Here is a 20752-nt window from a genome sequence, read left to right as displayed (position 1 = left end):
TGATTAAAACAGAGTCCGGGTGTTGTTGTTCTGTGTCTGTGATCAGATCAGCGAGTTTCTGTAAAGCGGTGCTCACGTGTGCTTGCGAAGGAATGTAGACACTCACGAGAATGAACGAGCAAAACTACCGCAGCGAATAGAACGGCTTGCAGTTAATGAAGAGCACTTCTAGATCTGAACAGCACATCTTCTTTAACACAGTTACATCTGTACACCACCTCTCATTGATGTAAAAGCATGTCCCGCCGCCGCGCAATTTCCCCGTTGATTCTGCGTTGCGATCTGCTCTGAACAGCTGAAAGCCCGGCAGACTCAACGCGCTGTCCGGAATGGCGTCTTTCAGCCAGGTTTCCGTGAAACACAGAGCAGCAGAGTTTGAAAAATCCTTATTTGTCCGGGAGAGCAGAAGCAGTTCGTCCATTTTGTTGGGTAGGTTCGTCAGATGGATGCTAGGCAACGGCGTTCTGAATCCGCGCTGTCTGAGCTTGACGAGCGCGCCAGCTCGCTTCCCCCGTCTGCGTGTCCTGAAGCGCTTGATCAGCGCAGCTGCTCCCCCGACAACAATGTCCAGCAAAACATCCGAATAGTCGAAAACCGGTGAAATATCGTGTGGTGTGTACTTCCGAATGTCCAGCAATTCATCTCTGGTGAAACTGATTGCAGGGATATAACTAAAGACAGGACAAACTAACAAAAACATAAAAACAACTGCGGAGCACGCCATGGAGGCAGCCATCACCGTCGGCGCCATCGTACATCCTTTGACCATTTAATCTTGATTACTTGCCCTAAAATTGACAATCTCCTTCCTGAGGTGTTATGATCAGTGTGTTCCTTTTGTGTTAATGTTGAAAGCTGTTCTGTGAAAGAGTTGGTTAGGCTTGCTTCAGACTGGCTAGTGCTAGGGTCTGATTTATGAACTTCCTGTTGTCTTGGGTCTCTGTGGAATTCGGCTCCTCATGTTTCAACCATGTTTTGACCAAATCTTAGATTGTCTGATTCGGTCTGATATCCTACACAAGTCTGTCAAATTTTGTCCTTTCATTTTCCACATCTTTATTTTCCCAATCATTAGTCATTGCCATCTATCATTTAATGACACAATGTGTTCTAAAACTGCCATAAAGTTTCTATAATTTGCATTGCAGTTGTCATTTTGGGTGTTCAAACGCAGTTTAAGGTGTGAATAGCAATAATGTTTTCAAACAGCATGTGATTTCTTTGAAATGGTGCATTATGTCAGTTTTGAATGAATGATTTTTGAGAAAATGGGTACAGACAGTATGCTGAAGTACATGCACGTCACATACAGATCTGACATGATAAAGCATGTATTTCATGCAAGATTTATTTAGTGAAGCTTCTGAAAGCTATACATATATGCTATCAGATTATAAATGGATAATTGCAGTATTTTTTAAGTAAATGAGAATGTCTCATTTTTTTAACCACAGTTTGAAGAAAAGTCATAATGTGAGTCATTTGTTTAATTAGGGGATTATCAGGGGTGCCAAATCATGCCATCTCGCTGCTTCGAAAAGTAAATTGGGAAGTGAAAGCTGTCTTCTGAGGCAAAGAGGTCTACCTCTGCCTCCCCAAAGACAGACCAGATCATTTGAACCATTTGGAGATGTAGTCTCCATTCTCCTGGCACTACATTGCCCTTGGACAGCATGTCCGCTCCTTGGTTCAGTCTGTCCAGCACATGAACTGCTCTCAGCGAGAGGAGATTGCACTGTACCCATAAAAGGAGGAGTCGCTGCTTCCTGTGAAGGGAGCGTGACCTGAGACTGCCTTGGTGATTTATAAAGACTACCACCGTCATGTTGTCTGAGCGGACCAGGACTCGGTGCACCTTTAAGGCTGGTAGGAGGACTTTAGGGCTAGAAAATCTTCCATCATCTCAAGGCTTGATGTGCAAGTGTTGCTCCAGGTTTGACCAGGAGCCGAACGCCGGTCTGCCCTCGTACAGTGCTCCCAACTGAGTTGGAGGCATCTGTCATGACTATGACTGAAACAGGGGAGATGTTTTCCAAGGGGCCACAGCTCTGATGCAGTGGTGGGTTACCCTGAAATTAAAACATACAAGACGTCAAGCGTGGGACGATACATGGACTTATATTGAATGGGCCGCATGTGAAGCAGGCCCAGAAGAATCACAGAGGTAGCAGCTGACACAAGGCCAAGCATCCTCTGAAAAACTCTGGGGACATGAAATTCTGAGTTTGAATGACGCCCCTAGCTGCTGAATTGTCAGGGAGTGTTCCGGCGTAATCCATGCCTGCATCTGGGCTGAATTGATAACAGTCCCCAGGAGGATGGCTCACTGGATGGGAGACAGAAAGTTATTGTCTAAATGAATTTTTAGCCCAAGCTACTCAAAATGACTGAGTAACAGTGACCTGTGAGCGATGAGTTCTTGTTTCGATCTGGCTAACACAAGCCAATCATCGAGGTAATTCATAATGCGGATTCCTATCTGCGCCGCTCATGTCTGGTGTAGGCACAATGATATGATTTCATTGAATATGAGCGCTGCATGTTTCAAAGTCAGCTGCTGCGCTACATTGTGTACAGCCGTTACCGGAGAAACCACTATATTTCTGTAATTCCAAATTCCATTTGATGGCAGAGAATGAACCTTGTTTCGATCTGGCTAACACAAGCCAATCATCGAGGTAATTCATAATGCGGATTCCTATCTGTCTCAGAGGGGAAAGAGCCGCGCCGCTCATGTCTGGTGTAGGCACAATGATATGATTTCATTGAATATGAGCGCTGCATGTTTCAAAGTCTGCTGCTGCGCTACATTGTGTACAGCCGTTACCGGAGAAACCACTATATTTCTGTAATTCCAAATTCCATTTGATGGCAGAGAATGAATTTGCGTTTTTATTAAGCCCATCTGCTGTTTTTGTTCAGACAAATGTGAAAATCAACCCATGTTTTTATGCAGTAAACACACAGTGTTGTAAATGTAACTAGTGAATCGACAAGAAGGTAATGCATTATAAAAATGTAAACAATTAAGACAGTAATTTATATATATTTATGTTATTTAATTAATAGGCTATAAGAATTTATTGATAATTGTTTAAATTAATATAATAATTGATCATGTTTCCTCCATTTTCTTAAAAAATGGTTTAAAGGCTGAAATGTGAAGTTAATCATTAAAAAAAATGTTTTTGTGAAAACCTGTATCTGAACTCTAAATCATGCTTTTTACAGTCATTTTAATTTTATTTGTGCAGGTCTTAAAAAAGTCTTAAAGGGGTCATATGATGCTGCTAAAAAGAACATTAATTTGTGTATTTGGTGTAATGAAATGTGTTTATGTGGTTTAAGGTTCAAAAAACACATTATTTTCCACATACTGTACATTATTGTTTCTCCTTTATGCTCCGCCTTTCTGAAACGCGTCGGATTTTACAAAGCTCATCGGTCTGAAAAGCGAAGTGTGCTCTGATTGGCCAGCTATCCAGTGCGTTGTGATTGGCCAAATACCTCAAGTGTGTGACGGAAGTGTTACGCCCCTACCATATTGTGATACCCTGTCCGGCCTGAGCGACGAGACAAAAACATTAAAACCCATTATAAACGAGGCATTTGTTGCATCCAGTGGGGACTTAATTACGGATTATAATGACTTATACTTTCTTTTTACGCATTGCGTTGCATCGCGCCGCGTAAACATAAAACCATGTCTGCAGACCCCGGGCTGGACTCCGCTTCGTCCACGGTGAAAGCCGATCCAGCGATCTACAGCGCAAAGTTGATGTATTTCCTCAGCGACCAGCACAGATCAGCTCTAGGCATGACGAAGCGGATATCGTCCTCTTTTGGAAGGCCAAACAAAGTAGTTTCGCTTTCACAACGAAACACACAGCATCTTCACGACATGGCGGCGGCAACAACAATACTACAGCGAGAATAAAAGTTACGCCTTCTTTCTTTGCGTGAACATTTGGGCGGTGTTAAACAAATCTTCCTACATCGTGACGTAGACATGTGGGGGCATGTTAGAACGAGCTGTTTTAGGTAGGCGTGGTTGACTCTTAACTTTTATAAAGAATATATCTTTGGATTTGAGATTTTAGTCTTTGCAACTTTACAGATCTTCTTTATGTACCAAAAGCTTGTAACGCTCCAAAGAGAAAGGAGATATTGAAATCGCATCATATGACCCCTTTAAATATGAGCTTAAATATGCAGATACCCTGGTCTGTAAAAGAACGTCAATTCAAGTTTTTAGGTAAGCCTATATATTTGTCCAGACATCGGCTGGTGAGGAGGGTTCATTACTGGACCTCAAGCTATTTTAGTTGAAGACTCCTGCTCTAGATCAACATTCGCCACGATTCTGTGCTCATGGGAGTCTCTTAAAAGATTTTACATACCCAAAGTTATCAAGACTTCGAAAGGTAGTCAGTGGAAGTACAGTGATGTGTCAGAACTTGTAAGTATTACAGTGACAACTCTATTTGCAAGAAAAATATGAGGGCTCGTATCATAAAAGTTTCAAAACTCTGCTCTCTTCTGTCATATCCTTGTCTTTAATTTTTGGCCTACTTTTTCAACTCCATGGGTTAAAGCAACCCCACTAACTTGATATCTAATGGTCTCTCTGAGGAGTAAGCCCCCCTGAGGATGAAATCCTAGAACCACCCCTGGGTGTTGTATAGAAGATGAGGGGCAAAAGGGGCATTTCAAGGCCGCCCACACATTCAAAAACAAATATTAATGCATAGTACATTTTTTTACCTATGAACAAAAATACAAAGTGGTGGATAATTATTATATGTAGCACAATCTTTGTATTACAAATTACTTGTATGCAGTTTATCTAATGTGGTTAGAATCTGTAATATGATCATGTAAGAAAAATAGCTGCAACGTGATGCAATAGAGAGAGAACAGAAACAAAAAAGTAGGAGTAAAGTTTTCATATGTGGTCTAAGCAATCACATGCATTTACACTTGGGCAAGACTCCTGAGGTTTGAGTGATTGGAATACTCATCTTGAATGCATTTTGGAGGACATGTTCACATGGTCTTTTCATGAATGGATAGTTATCTGATTAGTTAATAAATGACCCCCAAATTGTGGTAAAGTAAGTGGGAAAAAAAGGTTAAAGGAGACCATGCAAATGAGAACAGAGAGATGGACAAAGCAAAATCTTGTCTATAGAGAACTGTGTAACTCATTTTTATTGCCCATTGATTTATCTTTTCTTCTCTACCACCTGCCTTTATTGCTTTCTCATCCTTTGTGTTTTTATGTATGGTAGAAGAAATTCAGGGCTTTCAGAGAGTGTCAATGCTATTAAATTAATAATCACATATATTAAATAGATGAACAATGCGTTTCATTTATGCTTTGCCCAAGCATTGATTTATTGTTTTCCTTGAGAAACAGTAAATGTAATGACCATGAGAAATCATCATTAACGTGTTCTGTTCCAGTGTTTATCAGAAACCTTGATAGATATTTAAACAGCTCTGTTCACTCTGTTGCTCTATGTGAAGCGCTTGAAGAGAAAAACATTTCTCCATTGGTTAAAGGTGGTTAAAATTGGTTTGAGTTTTGTTTCACATTGAGGCATGGGTTTATTCCATAGCAGAAACAGAAGAGAGACGTCTAAATGCCTTTCTGTTTTGCAGTGTTTATCGTCTCCATTGTGGAGATTAGGATGCTGGGCTGGTCTTGGGCGTCCTGAGAGGGGTCTGAGGGGTCAGATTGGAGGGTCATGTGATCGATGAAGCAGGCAGTGAGGAGACAGAAGGCTTGACTGCAATCAGATGAAGAAGCTTCTCACTCAATATCAACCACACACGATGCATTCAAAAATCACTGAAAAGTCACACTGTTGGAGATGCATAAATAGAGTGTGAGGAAGCACAGCATAATTTTTAAGGCATATTAATGAAGATGACCATTTTTAGACAGAAATGGCAATTAAATGAGTCACATTTGGCAATGAATAAGGGATAAAATTATATAAATGTCAGCCTTTTTTCTCATACAGTGCTTGGGCAGTCTGACAGTTTAATAATGGTCTTGCAAGACTCTTAAACTTGTGTGAAACATTTTTCAGTGTAGTTTTTGTAGCTTATTTCACATTTTTACACACATTCCGTATATCACACATATGCCATAGTTGTCTGAAGCCATTTTTTTCCACAAATGATCTCAGTTGGATAGACATACTCCGTATGGCTTTCTGCACATCTTGTCATCGTCTTCTACAAAGCTTGATAAAACGCACCAGAACTATGCAACAACACATGCCATATGTCAGAACAGAAATGGTCTTCCTTCACCAAGACTTCTTTTTCTGTTTGCAAATGAGACATTTCACCAAACAGTTCCTGCTTTGATAAAGGGTGCATTTGATTACAAAGACTCGCCACCTTCACAATTGAAATCTTGAACTCAGTTCATTGAACTGATTGAAGGACAAAACCAAACTAAAAACGTCTTTTCGCTCCAAGCATCTGCCTTTCTTTGGTGGTGACACGGCGTGACGAATCATTAAAAAGAGCCGATATTTGATGTGCAGTTTTGTGTTGCATGGTTACCGGCGAGGATTGAGATGGTAAGGTGTCAGAGTGTGATTTTCAGTCTGTTAAGAAGTATCAGTGTGGAATTGTGCTGCCAGGCTTTCAGTTAAGTGCACAAATCCTTTAGATTAATCCAAAAGCAGTCATCAAGCTCTGACATGGCCATTATGAGACCTTCTCGCAGACACAGTACTTTTCTCTGCCTCTTTATGGTCCCTTCACCGCATGTTAGGTTCTCACGTCTTTGCGACATGAAAGTCTAAAATTTTAATTATTTATGGGGTCAAAGACGCATATTATCTCTGAGGTAATGAAATGGAAATATTAGAAGGAAGGGAAAGAGAAAAGCTCAAAAGATCTGAAGATTGAAAGAGAGTGAGAGATGAAACGCACAAAAGGTGAGCACACGAAAGAAGAAGGTAAATGGAGAAGATATCGGATTCAAAAAGAGAGCGAGAGAATAGAGTGTTAGCAGATTGAAGTGTACTGGGCATTCGATAGCAAGATAATATACTCTAAAGGTCAGAGTGGTGCCGGATTGATTCAGTGAGCTATACTTGACACGAGCCTCAGTGCTCACTGAAATAATGTGTCTGTGGCAAATCAAAGCCATGTCTACAAAGTCATCACGCTGACATCAAGTCACCTTAGTGCCAGAGAAGCACGACCTGTGGGACAATCCAGGCGATGTGCTTTCACAGCCCAGCTCGCCGAAAAGTAGTTCACCCTGATCTGGGAACAGGGTCATTGTTTCCTGCAAATTGTAATAGGCTAAAATGATCCTTGATCAGAACGAGAGGTAATTCTCAATCACTTTCTCTGCCTTCGCAGTGCTGCTGTTAGGGATTTTCTTGTACACGCGCTGGCGGAGCTATAAGGGGCTGAAGGAGGGCGTGTATCACGTGTCTGCCCACCATGACGGATGGGAGGACATCCGAGAGAACGTGCTCAACTACGACGAGGAGGGCGGCGGGGAGGAGGATCAGGTGAGCGCATGACTTCTGTTTCCAAAATTGATTTCAGTTTACAGGTCAGAGAATCCGACGCCTGCTTCCAACACAGGAGGACAACTGAGTGCTCAAAGTTACTATGACAACTTGTACAGGTTGTCATGATGCCCCGTCTCAGCGAGGTACCCTTGTCAGTTTGTCTCTATGACAACCTCTAACATTTAAAAAATGCGCTCTGATGCTGATGACAAGTGGCTTCGCTGAGTACTGAGAGAAAGTGTGACATCTTGTTTTGTTCGAAATGTGGCTTTTTATTTCCAGAAACCCACCAAACAAGAGGTTTGGGCTGTTTGATATAACTGTCTGCTCCTCTGATCTCTCTGAAGTATGTGGGTGTAGATATGTTGCAGGATCTTTTATTCTCATATCGGTCATGTGTAAAATCCTGTTACATGATTATCAGATGCATAGTGGTGCTCTGATCCTCTCCATCTGATGAGGCTTCACACATCTCCCTCATCATGTAATCAATTACGCCCACACCCGTGTCACCCACATCTCCCTCTCTGTCTCTCTTCCTCCTCCTCCTCTTCGCCTATTTTTTCCTTAAGGGGCATTATATGTTGTTCTTCCTCCCCCGAGAGCTGCACTGCTAAATAACGAGAGGAATCATCCTCGGTGGAATGGGATTAATGTTGACGCTCAGTGGGAGAAAGGGGACCAGTGTCTTGTTTTGTTGTGTTGACTGAGTGTGTAATGCCGGGCTGTGCTCTTCTCTGTGTCTGTCAGGATTCTTCCTCTCAGGTGCAGGAAGACGCACACAAAGGTGTTAATCTGAATGCAGTGTTAGCAACTTGAATCCGGATTAATGCCATTAACAGTTTGGGGGATAATAAACTACATGATGAAGAAGTACAGAAAAGCATCTTATTTTGTCAGTGAGCTTATTAGTCGTAGCAGTTTTTCATGACAGACGTTGCTGTTATTCCACCAGTTCCTAAATGTAATGACACATTATGTAACGCTAATGATCTTGTTATTTGTCAGCGCTTTATGCATCTAATTTCCGCATCTCTCGCTCTCCTTCAGAACGCCTATGACATGGCAGAGCTCCAGAAGTCCCTGCAGCCCAGCCCGGCCCAGTCGGTGCAGTACAGCCGATCGCTAGCCATCCACCACCACCCTCCCTCCCAACAGCAACTCTTTTGCCAGCCTGACCCCCCCTCCAGAGCGGGTACAGCCACCACCACCTCCTCCATCTCCTCAGGAACCGCCACCATCCGTAGGGACGTACCCCCTTGCCGCTCTCCGGCTCAAGGCCAGACTGCGAATCCCAGCCGAGCGGCCCAGCTGGCCCGCAAGAGCTTGTCGTTCTCGAGCCAGGACCTGGCACGCTACCTGTGTGAAATTATCCGTGATGCCGACCAGCACCCGGAGACGGCGCCCTTTGACTCCCTGCAGGTCTTCTCCACGGAGGGGGGCGGCTCGCTGGCCGGGTCACTGAGTTCCTTCAGCTCTGCTGGGCTGGAAGAGGGAACGTCGGCAGGTCACGAGTGTTTGAAAGAGTGGGGGCCACGCTTTGAGAGGCTGAAAGCACTCTATGAGCGGGCCGAGGGCAGCGACCTCTAAAGAACTGCCAGGAAGAGTTCCTGCAGTGCGAGGAGAGGAGGGAGACCACTAAAGACTTGTCTAAAAACCAGAGGGATTTTTCTTATGCCGAAAATCCCTACGCTTTGGCTTTCTCTGGCAAGTGACATTTGGGACTCCCAATGAGCAGCAAATGGGAAGTGCTAATCCAGGGCAAAGCAAGTTGTGGTCATGGCAATTTTTAAACCCAGAGCGACATCTTTATTAAAGTGACTTGCGGATGACAATGATTTTAGTGGAACCATTTGTTGTCTTTGGGACCAACACTGGCGGAGCGCTTTGGACGTGTTCTATATGTCTGTATGGTCTATATGTTCTTAAATAAAAGTAAGACAGGAAGAAAAATAAACTGCCGTGCTCGGATGCGACTAGGAGGGGGTTTGTCCTTCTCCTTTTACGGGCCGCTTTCTGAAATCAGTTCGCTGCATGTTCTGTCAGGGTGGCCACTTGTGTTCATCAATCATAACTTCATACTTGGAAACTGTTGATTTTTTTTTTCTATTTGCTCAGCCCTCCGCTTAGATTTTATTCACTCTGATGCGAGGATGAAAGAGGACGTCTGCGGGAAAAAAACTGAAGATGATGTGTGAAAAACACTGAGGAAAATGAAACACAAAGCAGCTTTATTGTTTGGCATTTTAGGAGACATTCCTTGGGAATACAAATTATGTCCTCTCTTTCTAGCCAAAAAAGGGTGAAGGAATGGCTGGAATACAAATGTGGCTGAGTGGCTGGCATGAGATGGAAGTTTTCTGTAGCTGAAAACTCTCTTGACTCTCACGCTTTACTGAGCGGTAGCAATCAGAGTCTGCCAAACTAAAGGATTGCCACTAAGACAAATGAACAAATGTGTGTGTTGTTCCATGTGATCAACTCAAACATGATATCGAGCTCTGCTGGAGGAGCTTTCAGCACTGGAATGAGCTTACAGTCCAGTTTGCTTCCTCCCGACAGTATCATATTATATATTAACCAAACCAGCTTACCCGTCCGTATCGTCATTTCCTGTTCTACTATAAATAACTCCTTGTATCCCATCACATTATTCGGCACTGCAGTGAAAGAAATGGGCCTCGGCACCAGGTGCATTCAGGGCGGGGTGGTCCAGAGGTTTCAGACCCTGAGCACCTCCCATGTAACATGTTTTATGAGGCTGCATGGGGTGAAGGAACTGCAAGGCAAGCTTGTGTGTGCAAATGGAATAACTAAAAGTCTCCTCCTGTGAGGCCTCAAATGCCAACCTTGTATTTTATGCATTTTAAGGCAATGTTTTTTGCCCTCCTTTTATCATTTCAGTTATTTATTTATTTATATTTTTCTGGAGAATGCCGTATGTGAAGCATGACAGGCTGGCTGAGGAGAGTGCAGCGAGTAGGAGTGTGTTAAAAGACATCAGAGTGCTAATCCTAATGTGAACTGATCGCTCACTGTCATGCTGTGAACCAAAGGATCAGGGGAGTTGGAAAACTCGATGGAGAAGTCGTCATTCTTATTAAGGATCTTAAAAAGAGCCAATATTTCCAAAGGCAGTAACAAGAGAATAATAATAAAAAAAAAAGGTTCAAGTTGAAGCTAAGAAATATAGCTGGAAGTGCAATGCTTGCTATTTCATAGAGTTCAAAAGAGGCCAACGGGATTGGCGCTTGGAGTCATCCTTTTAAGGGGATTGGGGAGGATCCAGTGTGAGGTGAGAGTATTCATGAATGAAGCATGATGGGCTCGGTCTTTGAATCACAGATATCCTTATCTTACAAAACCAATTCCTCTTCGATTTTGAACCAATGCCACCTGTTTATTTGTGTGGTGAATATATACAGTACGCTATTTTGTGAAACAATGTTTTTACCTCATTTGTGCATATCAAAACAGAAGCAATTGCTTTTTAAAAATATATAAAGGGATCTAATTCTGTTTAAAGCTTTTTTTTCATGTATTATTTAATCTTTAAGTTGGTAAAAGTATATTGACATTTTGTATTTGCATCCTTTGCATTGCTTTTTTTTCTTTCTCAATAAATGGAGTTCTTCTGTTACGGCTTCAATTATATGTTAAATACTGCTATATTCAAATGAAACAGCAGGGTTTTAAGTCTCTTGATGAATAAGTGGCCTATTTTATATGGAAACTGAGCTGTAATTAGTTTGGGATAATGCTGAACATGAAATGAGAGCGGCCTAAAATCTCTGACCTGTATTTCTCAAAATGCCTTTGTGATTTCACTTCAAATGACAGAAATGCTTTTGTAGTAACAGAGATCTGCAGCATCCACCATACAAATCTGCTTTAATACAAAAATGGAAATGTACACTGAACATCCAAAGACAAAACAACACTTTTGATGGAAACTATCCATCTGCATGAAATACCACAGTAACAAACTAGTGCAATGAACTGTACCAAAGAACTCTTACGGTTAAACAATGCCAGCATATGAAAACAAAGCACACAGTTCCATAAAGATCATCTCCTGAGGAACAATGTGTTGTGACAGAGACATTGTGTGAAGCAAAGGTTCACGTGTAAATTGGCTGACAGATAAGGTAACAATAGTGGTTTCACCATATTATAATACAATCACAGAATGACACGGAGGAGCACTCGTGCTACAAATTGAATTTGCAAAAAAAGAAATCCCATGTTTATCTTTCAACACTTCAGAGTTATTCAAAATGGTTATGCACCTGTGCACAAAGACATTCATCTAACATCCTGGGGAAGAAAAAACACAGCAGCAAAGATCTAATGTAGGTAAATTTTGGTAGCACTTGAGGCCACTCATTTGAAGGTCTTTTGAATGCATGACTCATTAGCGCCGCAGAGCTTATCCAAAAATGGAAAGGCACTTTCGTACACTAAACTTTAGAGCTTAAGATGGAAAAAAATAGCATCATAACATTGTTGACCATTTAATGTGTTTAACTCCGTTTTAAAAAGACTCAAACTGTGACTATTTCAACTGAACTACAACTTCACAATGGAGGATTAAGGAAATGTATTGAGACGACTAACCTTTAAGAATACTTCAGCTGTAATTCATCCTAAAACATACTAAATTGAATGTCCCTGTTTACAACATCAAATGTCTAAACCCTTTTTAACCATCTATAGTGTCAAAGTGATGACCTCCTACTTATACAGTAGTAGAGTCCAAAAGTTCGACACCACATTAAAATATGAGAATAAAAATTAAATTTTAATTTGATTAAGGTTTTGAAATGCAATTCACCATTTCTAGGTCAAAGTCAATTTGTGACATTTATTCTTACGAGTATTTATGGCACGTTCTCTATGCCCATGAGTAAGGCTGGTTCTTGAGTTTTTTTTTTTTTTTTTTTTAAGCAGCCAGATAGTAGGATGTGGCCCAACTTAACACCGGCCAACAGTTTGGCAGATATAAAGACAACACTACAACAGCCACTAATTATCCCAAACAGCTTGAGTGAATTCCAAATACAAAGCATTTTTTCCCCATTGCTATTTTCTCTTTTCATTTAGTTTGCGACAGGAATGAGGCTGTGAAAGCAGTCATTGTGTCTTCACCTCACATTTTCTTTAAGTAGCAAATGTGTGTGAAAGAGCCTAACTGTATTTGGTGGAAGGGCATGTGTAGTAAGAGATGCAATGATCAGAGAGAGAGAGAGAGCGAGAGAGCAAGCGGGGTGCAGACTGTGAGAAAAAGAGACCCCCCCCACGTTAAACTTGAGCTCCTGTTGCGGCAGACCGGCTCAGAGCAGATTTACACACACACAAACATGCACCAAATAATCTAGTGCGTGCTGGCTCAATCAGGCATCTCTCCGATCTCTCTCATGCACACACACACACACACCTGCTACTATCACACACTCACTGAACATTCCAGATGGGGCGTTCAGCCATCCAGTGAAGGTGGGCGACTGCTGTTGAGGAATGAGCATTATGGACTGTTCTCAGCTTTGTTTTTTCTTTTTGAGTTTCTTGAGTTTGTACACATGAAATGTCTTGTTTTTGAACACTCGTGTGAAGAGGGTTGAATAAGGAGGCATGTCGGTCTTAATGGCCTCACAAAACCGCGGGTGAGATGCCGAGATGAGGTCCGGCTCATTTTCACCTGGCCCGTCCATGATCTGTAATAAAAACACATACACAAATCGGTTTTGAAATGGTGCTTGTTTTCCATAAGATGATATTTCTCTACAGCGAAAAATACAAGGCAGATTCTCAGATGAACAAGCGTCTCAGAAGTCTTCTTTTAAAGAGCATTCCTTAAAAGGAGCATTCTTTATCTTTCAAATCTTAGAGAAATTGTGCCCTGAGGTTTTTTTAAACATTTACTTTGGAATATATTCCCAAATTAACAGAAAGGCCTTGGAATGCTGATGTGAGATCATTTAAGCACTCAGAGATAGAAAAAACTGCCACCTATGGGAGAGATCAGTGGAATTGGAAAAAAATAAAAAATAAAATCTCACACAACACATGGCTGTTTCTGGGCCATCAGTATTGCATATACAGTGGGGCAAAAAAGTATTTAGTCAGCCACCAATTGTGCAAGTTCTCCCACTTAAAAAGATGAGAGAGGCCTGTAATTTTCATCATAGGTATACCTCAACTATGAGAGACAAAATGAGAAAAAAAATCCAGAAAATCACATTGTAGGATTTTTAAAGAATTTATTTGCAAATTATGGTCGAAAATAAGTATTTGGTCAATAACAAAATTTCATCTCAATACTTTGTTATAATATACCCTTTGTTGGCAATGACAGACGTCAAACGTTTTCTGTAAGTCTTCACAAGGTTTTCACACACTGTTGCTGGTATAGTTGAGGTATACCTATGATGAAAATTACAGGCCTCTCTCATCTTTTTAAGTGGGAGAACTTGCACAATTGGTGGCTGACTAAATACTTTTTTGCCCCACTGTATACTGCTTCTTCAGTAATTCTGTCTGCAGTTAACAAGCTTTAATTAAACCAGATATATTTAATCAAGGTTAAAATAACATGCACACAGAAGATGTTACAAGAGTGTATCTTATTCAAACTGCTGGAGGCAGACTGAGGGAAAGAATCGGGCTACATCAAAAGAGTAAGTCAAGTTTCACTGACTGCTCGAAGTCGGATCAGAGGAGCAAGTGAGGCAAACTTCTGTGAGATCTTTCAAAGGCATGGCATTCACCTCAGACACATGAATGACAACTGCTGACAGGCTATTTTCAGATGGAGCTCTTTGCTAGGATGTGGGGGAGATGGATTTTTTAAGCTGACGTGTGCGCAGACATGAACACAAAGTGCTGCAGCTTAGAAAAGTTGCTGCTGCGGCTTGCTTTTGTCAGATATTATGCACAACTGTAATCAACTACAAAAGAACAATCAAGCTACCCAAGTGTAAAAAGTCACTTAAGCTAGATTGCGCACAGGGTGAAACAGTATTTAATAACTATGAGCTGTTGGTGAGTGAGAACAAGATGTGACAAAATGAAAAATGCAAGCATCAACTTTACACAAAAACAGTTACAGACATTTAATGTGAGAAATGAAAACACCTCTGAGAGCTGAAGAGATTTGCAAGATAAAAAAATAATCAAAGCGAGACCAGTGAGCTTAGCGTCTAACTCAAATGATATTTGTTTATAGCCACGTGAAGGATTCAGTAAAGGGCAAAGTTGTTCGTTTTAGCCGCTCTGAAAAAGCCTCTGGTCCTTGCAGAGAAACGTTCATTTAAATGGAACGAGTGTGGTGTGTGTGGACATGAACTGGGTATGCTGTTTGTGACCTACATGTCCGTTTGCCAGGTCGAGCAGGTCCCTCAGCCTACAGCCACGGCTGTGCCTGCGCTCGTAGCAGATGCTGTCCTCCAGCACGATGTAGTCCGCTCCAACTGAACCGAGCTCGTTATGAACCGCCTCAGCAGACTGACGCGCATAGATCTGATATACCTGGAGGGAACGAAAGGGCAAAGATGGGAGAAAGATCAATATTAGGTGATGTTTCTTAGAACTTAAAGGCTGCATTTGTTTGTGCAGTAAAAATGTACTGCTAGGTGGTCCAGATTAAAAAACAAATTATTAGGGAGAGAAGATTTGGGAAGAGATCCCATCAGAACGGATCTCCTGTATAGTGAGTGTGTGTGTGGGGTGGGGGGGCATAATTTAATTGTAAAGTACTAATCTACTCGGCGGGACAAAAGTTTGAGTAGTGGTTCCCAACCCTGGTCCTGGAGGCACCCCAACACTGCACGTTTTGCATGTCTCCTTAATCAAGGGAAGTCATGGCCTAATGGTTAGAGAATCGGACTCGTAACCCAAAGGTTGCAGGTTCAAGTCTCGTACCGGCAGGGATTGTAGGTGGGGGGAGTGAATGTATAGTGCTCTCTCCCACCTTCAATACCACAACTGAGGTGCCCTTGAGCAAGGCACCGAACCCCCAACTGCTCCCCGGGCACCGTAGCATACACACACTAATCTGGGTGTGTGTTCACGGAGTGTGTGTGTTCACTGCTGTGTGTGTGCACTTTGGATGGGTTAAATGCAGAGCACTAATTCCAAGTATGGGTCACCATACTTGGCCACATGTGACGTCATTTTCACTTTTTTCATTTCATTTTAATTTTCTAACACACCTGATTCAGGTCATCAGCTCATTAGTAGAGACTCCAAGACCTGAAATTGGTGGGTCAGAGAAAGGAGACATGCAAAATGTGCAGTGTTGGGGTGCCTCCAGGACCAGGGTTGGGAACCACTGAGTTAGAGTACACTTGCTGCATGTCTCATAAAAGGTTCAAAAGTGTCAACATTTGGGAGAATGAGAAGAGCAGAACTCAAACAGGCTATTATGTCTTAAATAAAAGTAAACAGTTGGGAGAATATCAGATGTGTAGCAATATACTGGACCCATGCATTAGGTCCTAAAGTGACAGCAGTCTAATATATCTGCTAGTGTCTGTGTCCTTAATTTTACTGAAACGAAGACCATGTTTTGGTTGCTTTAGGAGAAGTGGTTTTATTTCATTTTAAGATACATGAAGACATATGTCACAACGACATTAATATCATTCATATTTAACAGGTTAATAGATATTTTCTCAAGAAGCCTATAATGAGGTTGGAAACTTAATGCATTAATTAAATTCATTAATATAACTAAAACTGTTAGATCTTATGATATTTAGTTGACTAAAACTAAAACAATTCTGATGACTAAAATATGACAAAGTGGCATTTTAATCTAAAGACAATGACTAAAAATAAATACAAATTTGCTGTCAAAATTACCACTGATTTGGAGGACGCATGTCACTGGTTTGGCACTGTTGGAAGGGCCCACCAGCAGAAATATCACTAAATGCTTTTTAAACTTACAGTTTACAGCTATTAAAACATGTTATTAAATAATTCTGCATATAAAGAAGGCATTTAAGTAGTGCATAGACAGTATCACAAACCATGAAAATATATTTAGAGTATTTCAATTAATGGAGCAATATGGCAGCAATTGAGGATGGTAAGATTAGGTTTGACATTTCCGTATATCACATGGATATGCAGTTCAATGTGGCAGAAAGGCTGCTGTAAACTCAGTGGTAGGGTTTTTGTGCCCTTTTTTCATAGTTGTTGACAGACTATCACAACTAAAACTCATTTTCTCACAAGTAACGGTTGCATACTATACACAGAAGAGAAGAGAACGCTCTGATGAAATCCATGGCAACCAACCAAGCAACATTACTGTTACAAGAATCGCCAATCTAATAAGCCATAGAATAATATTGAAAAAATGAATGATGGATTCATAATGTATTTGCTGATATGATGTATAGGTATTTATGGACAATTTTCCATGACAAAATGTAAATAAATAATTGTATATACAAATATTATTTTGTATGGATGTAAAAAAAAATATGTTGCATTTTCTCAAATGAGGCAATAAGGGAAGGATTGCCTCATCAGCTCAGTCTAATGAGAAAATAATCAACATTGCAAATATCAAATATCATGCAAAGTGAATTACAATAATGCTCAAAGCAATATGCATTTTGCCTCCTTTAGCTCATTGTTTCAGGAGAGCTGCCACCATGCTGTGATTGGCTGATCACAGTCATTCTGGCAATGCACTAATGCCCACCTCTCATGTTCGCAACATATCTGCAAATCAGCACAAAGAGGTAAAATCGGTGGAAATGAATGGACTAATTACAAAGTAAACATCTCACCGACTCTGATATTTTCACTTTGGCCTTACATGAATTGAAAAGAATGAAACATGATCATGATGGATCCACTTATTAACTAGCAATCAGCTTAGTTAAATTAAAGCTGATTCTACTCTCAAACTTGCATTTAAAACTCAAGAGTTTACTTGAAATCTCCATAATAAGACATAAAAGCTACATACAATATGCTTGGTATTGTTGTTATTAGGGGTGTGCAGCGAAGCCAAATATTTCTGCATCTGTATGTGAAAAAATTAGCTTTATTCAGATAAAACCGTATGTGGGTGAGGATTAAACTGGAAGTTTGTCCAAACTATATGAAAACAGATCAAAATGCAAAAGGTACAAGAACTACAATCCCATTAAGCACTGCTAATGGTACAGTCTAATTAAATGGAGAAATATACAACTTTATTTAAAGATGCTATAGAGAGAGAGAGATTTTTATTATAAAATATTCAAGTAGTTTGAGAGCATTCACAGTGCTGGCGCTAAAGGGATTCTCTGATTGGTGTAGATTTATCTTCAGAATTATGGGTAATGTAGTTTTTCACCAGGAATTTCACTGTTGAACACAGCATAAAAAATTTGTTGAAAATGCTGACTGATGCTTAAAGAAAAGCATATACCAATAATTAACAACATTGTACTGTAGCTCATAGTAGGTTTGCCTTTAAAGGTTTGCAAGACACTGTTAAAAATCAATCCCATTATTTGTTTAAATTGATGAACTCCTAGTTATTTTTGAAGCAATGATGAAAAAGGTTGATTTGACTTGATTTTTAAAATAATGTTAATATAAACATACACAATTATAATAGTATTGGTTACTTCTTTATAGTTTAAAGTGTAAGGTAAATGTTCAGTATGCATTTAAAGGGGTCATATGATGCTGCTAAAAAGAACATTATTTTGTGTATTTGGTGTAATGAAATGTGTTTATGCGGTTTAAAGTAAAAAAACACACATTATTTTCCACATACTGTACATTATTGTTTCTCCACTATGCCCCGCCTTTTTGAAACGCGTCAATTTTTACAAAGCTCATCAGTCTGAAAAGCGAGGTGTACTGTGATTGGCCAGAGAACGTTTGGGCGGCGTTATGCAAATCTTCCCACATAGTGATGTAGATATGTGGGGGCATGTTCGAACGAGCCGTTTTAGGTAGGTGTGGCTGACTCTTAACTTTTATAAAGAATATCTCTTTGGATTTGAGACTTTAGTCTTTGCAAATTTACATATCTTCTTTATGCACCAAGAGCTTGTAACACTCCAAAGAGAAAGGAAAAAATGAAATCGCATCATATGACCCCTTTAAGTGGGAAACAGTGTGAACATCAAACTGAACCGGTACATACATTTATATTTTGCTGTGATAAAACCCAAACCAAGAGGGGTCTTCCTCCTGCCTCCTCATTTTAAAGTCCTCACACACCCTTGCAACCTTTCTACACGTCTCCAGTTGGAGAACTTTTAATGTACTGATTTGATGGGTAATGTGGGTCTTTCTGTTTAGATCAATTCTCATCAATTCTCTGAATGAAGCAGGAACAGTAGAACAGGAGTCTGGTCTTCCACCAACTGTTCAGATCCATATTTTCTCTTCCTCTACACTCATGAACAAATGAGAGAATGAACATCTGATCATCAGAAACCTCCTCTGACTTTGACCACCTCAAAATTCTGCCTCACAAACTCGAGCAATGAACCTCTGCTATAGGCACATGTCCTGTAGTGAAGCCTAAGGAAACATGACGTTTCTTTCAGACAGAAATAGAAGAGAGTGACAGCTGATACAATCAGAATTACATCTCAAAACAGATGAGTCAGTGTACATTACACATTTTAATGAGGATGTTTTTATAGACAAGTGCCCTCCCTGTTTCTTTTATGCACCAGGACATGGAAGCCACGCCACATATCACAGCAGTGCTGTGGAGTTTATTTCACTTCATAAAGATGCCCACTGGTGTGTCAACTTCCAACCACCACAATTAGAAACCTAATTAAACTAATTATGCAAAAAGTCACACTTCTGCTGATGAGGCCAAGTATATAACACTGCATATGTCATTAAGAAAACCTTAAAGAGGATTTATGAACCATTTACTCATGATCTCCTTGATACGGCCCATTTGTAAGCTCATCATTAAGATTATCAGCTGATTTGTAAAGGTACACACTTTTAGACTCCAAAGCATTAACTCCTTCTAACAGTCTCTAAAGAGTTTTTAGTGTTAGTATTAGCTTCTGACTGATTTATTTCTGCTTCATTTATTTCAATTTACATAATGAGGCATGATTGCATAAGAAAAGATTTGATTCTTTGTTCAAATGCTTCTGAGAAGTTTAATTTTATAATGCAGACCTGGGTCTGACTGACCATATGTTCAGCTCTGCAACAAAACATTATTGTGCATATTTTATGTAAATAATCTTCATTAAAGGGGTCATATAATGCTGCTAAAAAGAACATTATTTTGTGTATTTGGTGTAATGAAATGTGTTTATGCGGTTTAAGGTAAAAAAAACACATTATTTTCCACATACTGTACATTATTGTTTCTCCTCTATGCCCCACCTTTCTGAAACGCGTCAATTTTTACAAAGCTCATCGGTCTGAAAAGCGAGGTGTGCTCTGATTGGCCAGGTATCCAGTGCGTTGTGATTGGCCAAATACCTCAAGTGTGTGACGGAAATGTTACGCCCCTTACCATATTGTGATGCCCTGTCCGGCCGGAGCGTAACATAAAACCATGTCTGCATTTGTGATCGGAGAAATGACAAACAACAAGTGCTGCTCTACAAGCGAGTCAGAACAGCCGGCATTGTAGTCTACTCTACCAGGATCAGGAAACAGTCCTCCATAAAATGTGCTGGACACATCTGGATATTTGGGTTAAACTGTTCTGGAACAGTGTTGTAAATACAACTTAACCACTGATTTCTAGTCGTGTCCTCTTTTGGAAGGCCAAACAAAGTTGTTTGACTTTCACAACGAAAAAGCGTCTTGAGTGAGCAGAGGCCGGAGGCCTAGAGTGAGCAGAGGCCGGCTTGAGTGAGCAGAGGCGGGCGGGCTTGAGAACGGCGCGGCCGGCGGATTCGACGAAGGCGTGTCCGGTGGGCTTGCGGCAACCACATGTGACGACCCCGAGCTGGACTAGGGATGCTCCGATCCGCCTTTTTCACCTCCGATACCAGTGAAGTTTTTTTCCCTCATTTAAATAAATGTATAATTTATATATCTCTGTGTGTGGAACTGATAATCATTCTTTCACAATCTGCTAGATGCAGACTACTTCATTATAAAGAAAAATAAAATAAACGATAAATATGAAAAAATATAGGCTTATGTATATTTATAATTTTAGAAATCCAAACATTTAGTGAAAAAAC

At 40.6% G+C, this 20752-nt stretch overlaps 2 protein-coding genes across 2 annotated transcripts in view; one reads left to right on the top strand and one right to left on the bottom strand.

Moving 5' to 3' along the window:
* The window catches only part of LOC107564062 (putative neural-cadherin 2), a 71251-nt gene extending 60229 nt beyond the window's left edge, over window positions 1–11022 (top strand). Inside the window, exons 11-12 of the mRNA XM_016249059.1 lie at window positions 7396–7550; window positions 8604–11022. Coding sequence (XP_016104545.1) covers window positions 7396–7550; window positions 8604–9143 — 695 coding nt within the window. The 3' untranslated portion in view covers window positions 9144–11022. The remainder of the gene's footprint in view (window positions 1–7395; window positions 7551–8603) is intronic.
* Window positions 11023–11433: 411 nt separating this feature from the next.
* The window catches only part of dpy19l3 (dpy-19 like C-mannosyltransferase 3), a 48370-nt gene continuing 39051 nt past the window's right edge, over window positions 11434–20752 (bottom strand). The window contains exons 18-19 of the mRNA XM_016249058.1: window positions 14922–15080; window positions 11434–13267 (exon numbers count right to left, since the gene is read on the bottom strand). Of these exons, the coding sequence (XP_016104544.1) occupies window positions 13091–13267; window positions 14922–15080 (336 nt within the window). The 3' untranslated portion in view covers window positions 11434–13090. The remainder of the gene's footprint in view (window positions 13268–14921; window positions 15081–20752) is intronic.

This window comes from Sinocyclocheilus grahami, unplaced genomic scaffold, assembly GCF_001515645.1.
Source record: "Sinocyclocheilus grahami isolate Dianchi unplaced genomic scaffold, SAMN03320097.WGS_v1.1 scaffold906.1, whole genome shotgun sequence".
In the NCBI taxonomy this organism is placed as follows: Eukaryota; Metazoa; Chordata; class Actinopteri; order Cypriniformes; family Cyprinidae; genus Sinocyclocheilus; species Sinocyclocheilus grahami.
This window is presented reverse-complemented; position numbering and strand designations above follow the sequence as displayed.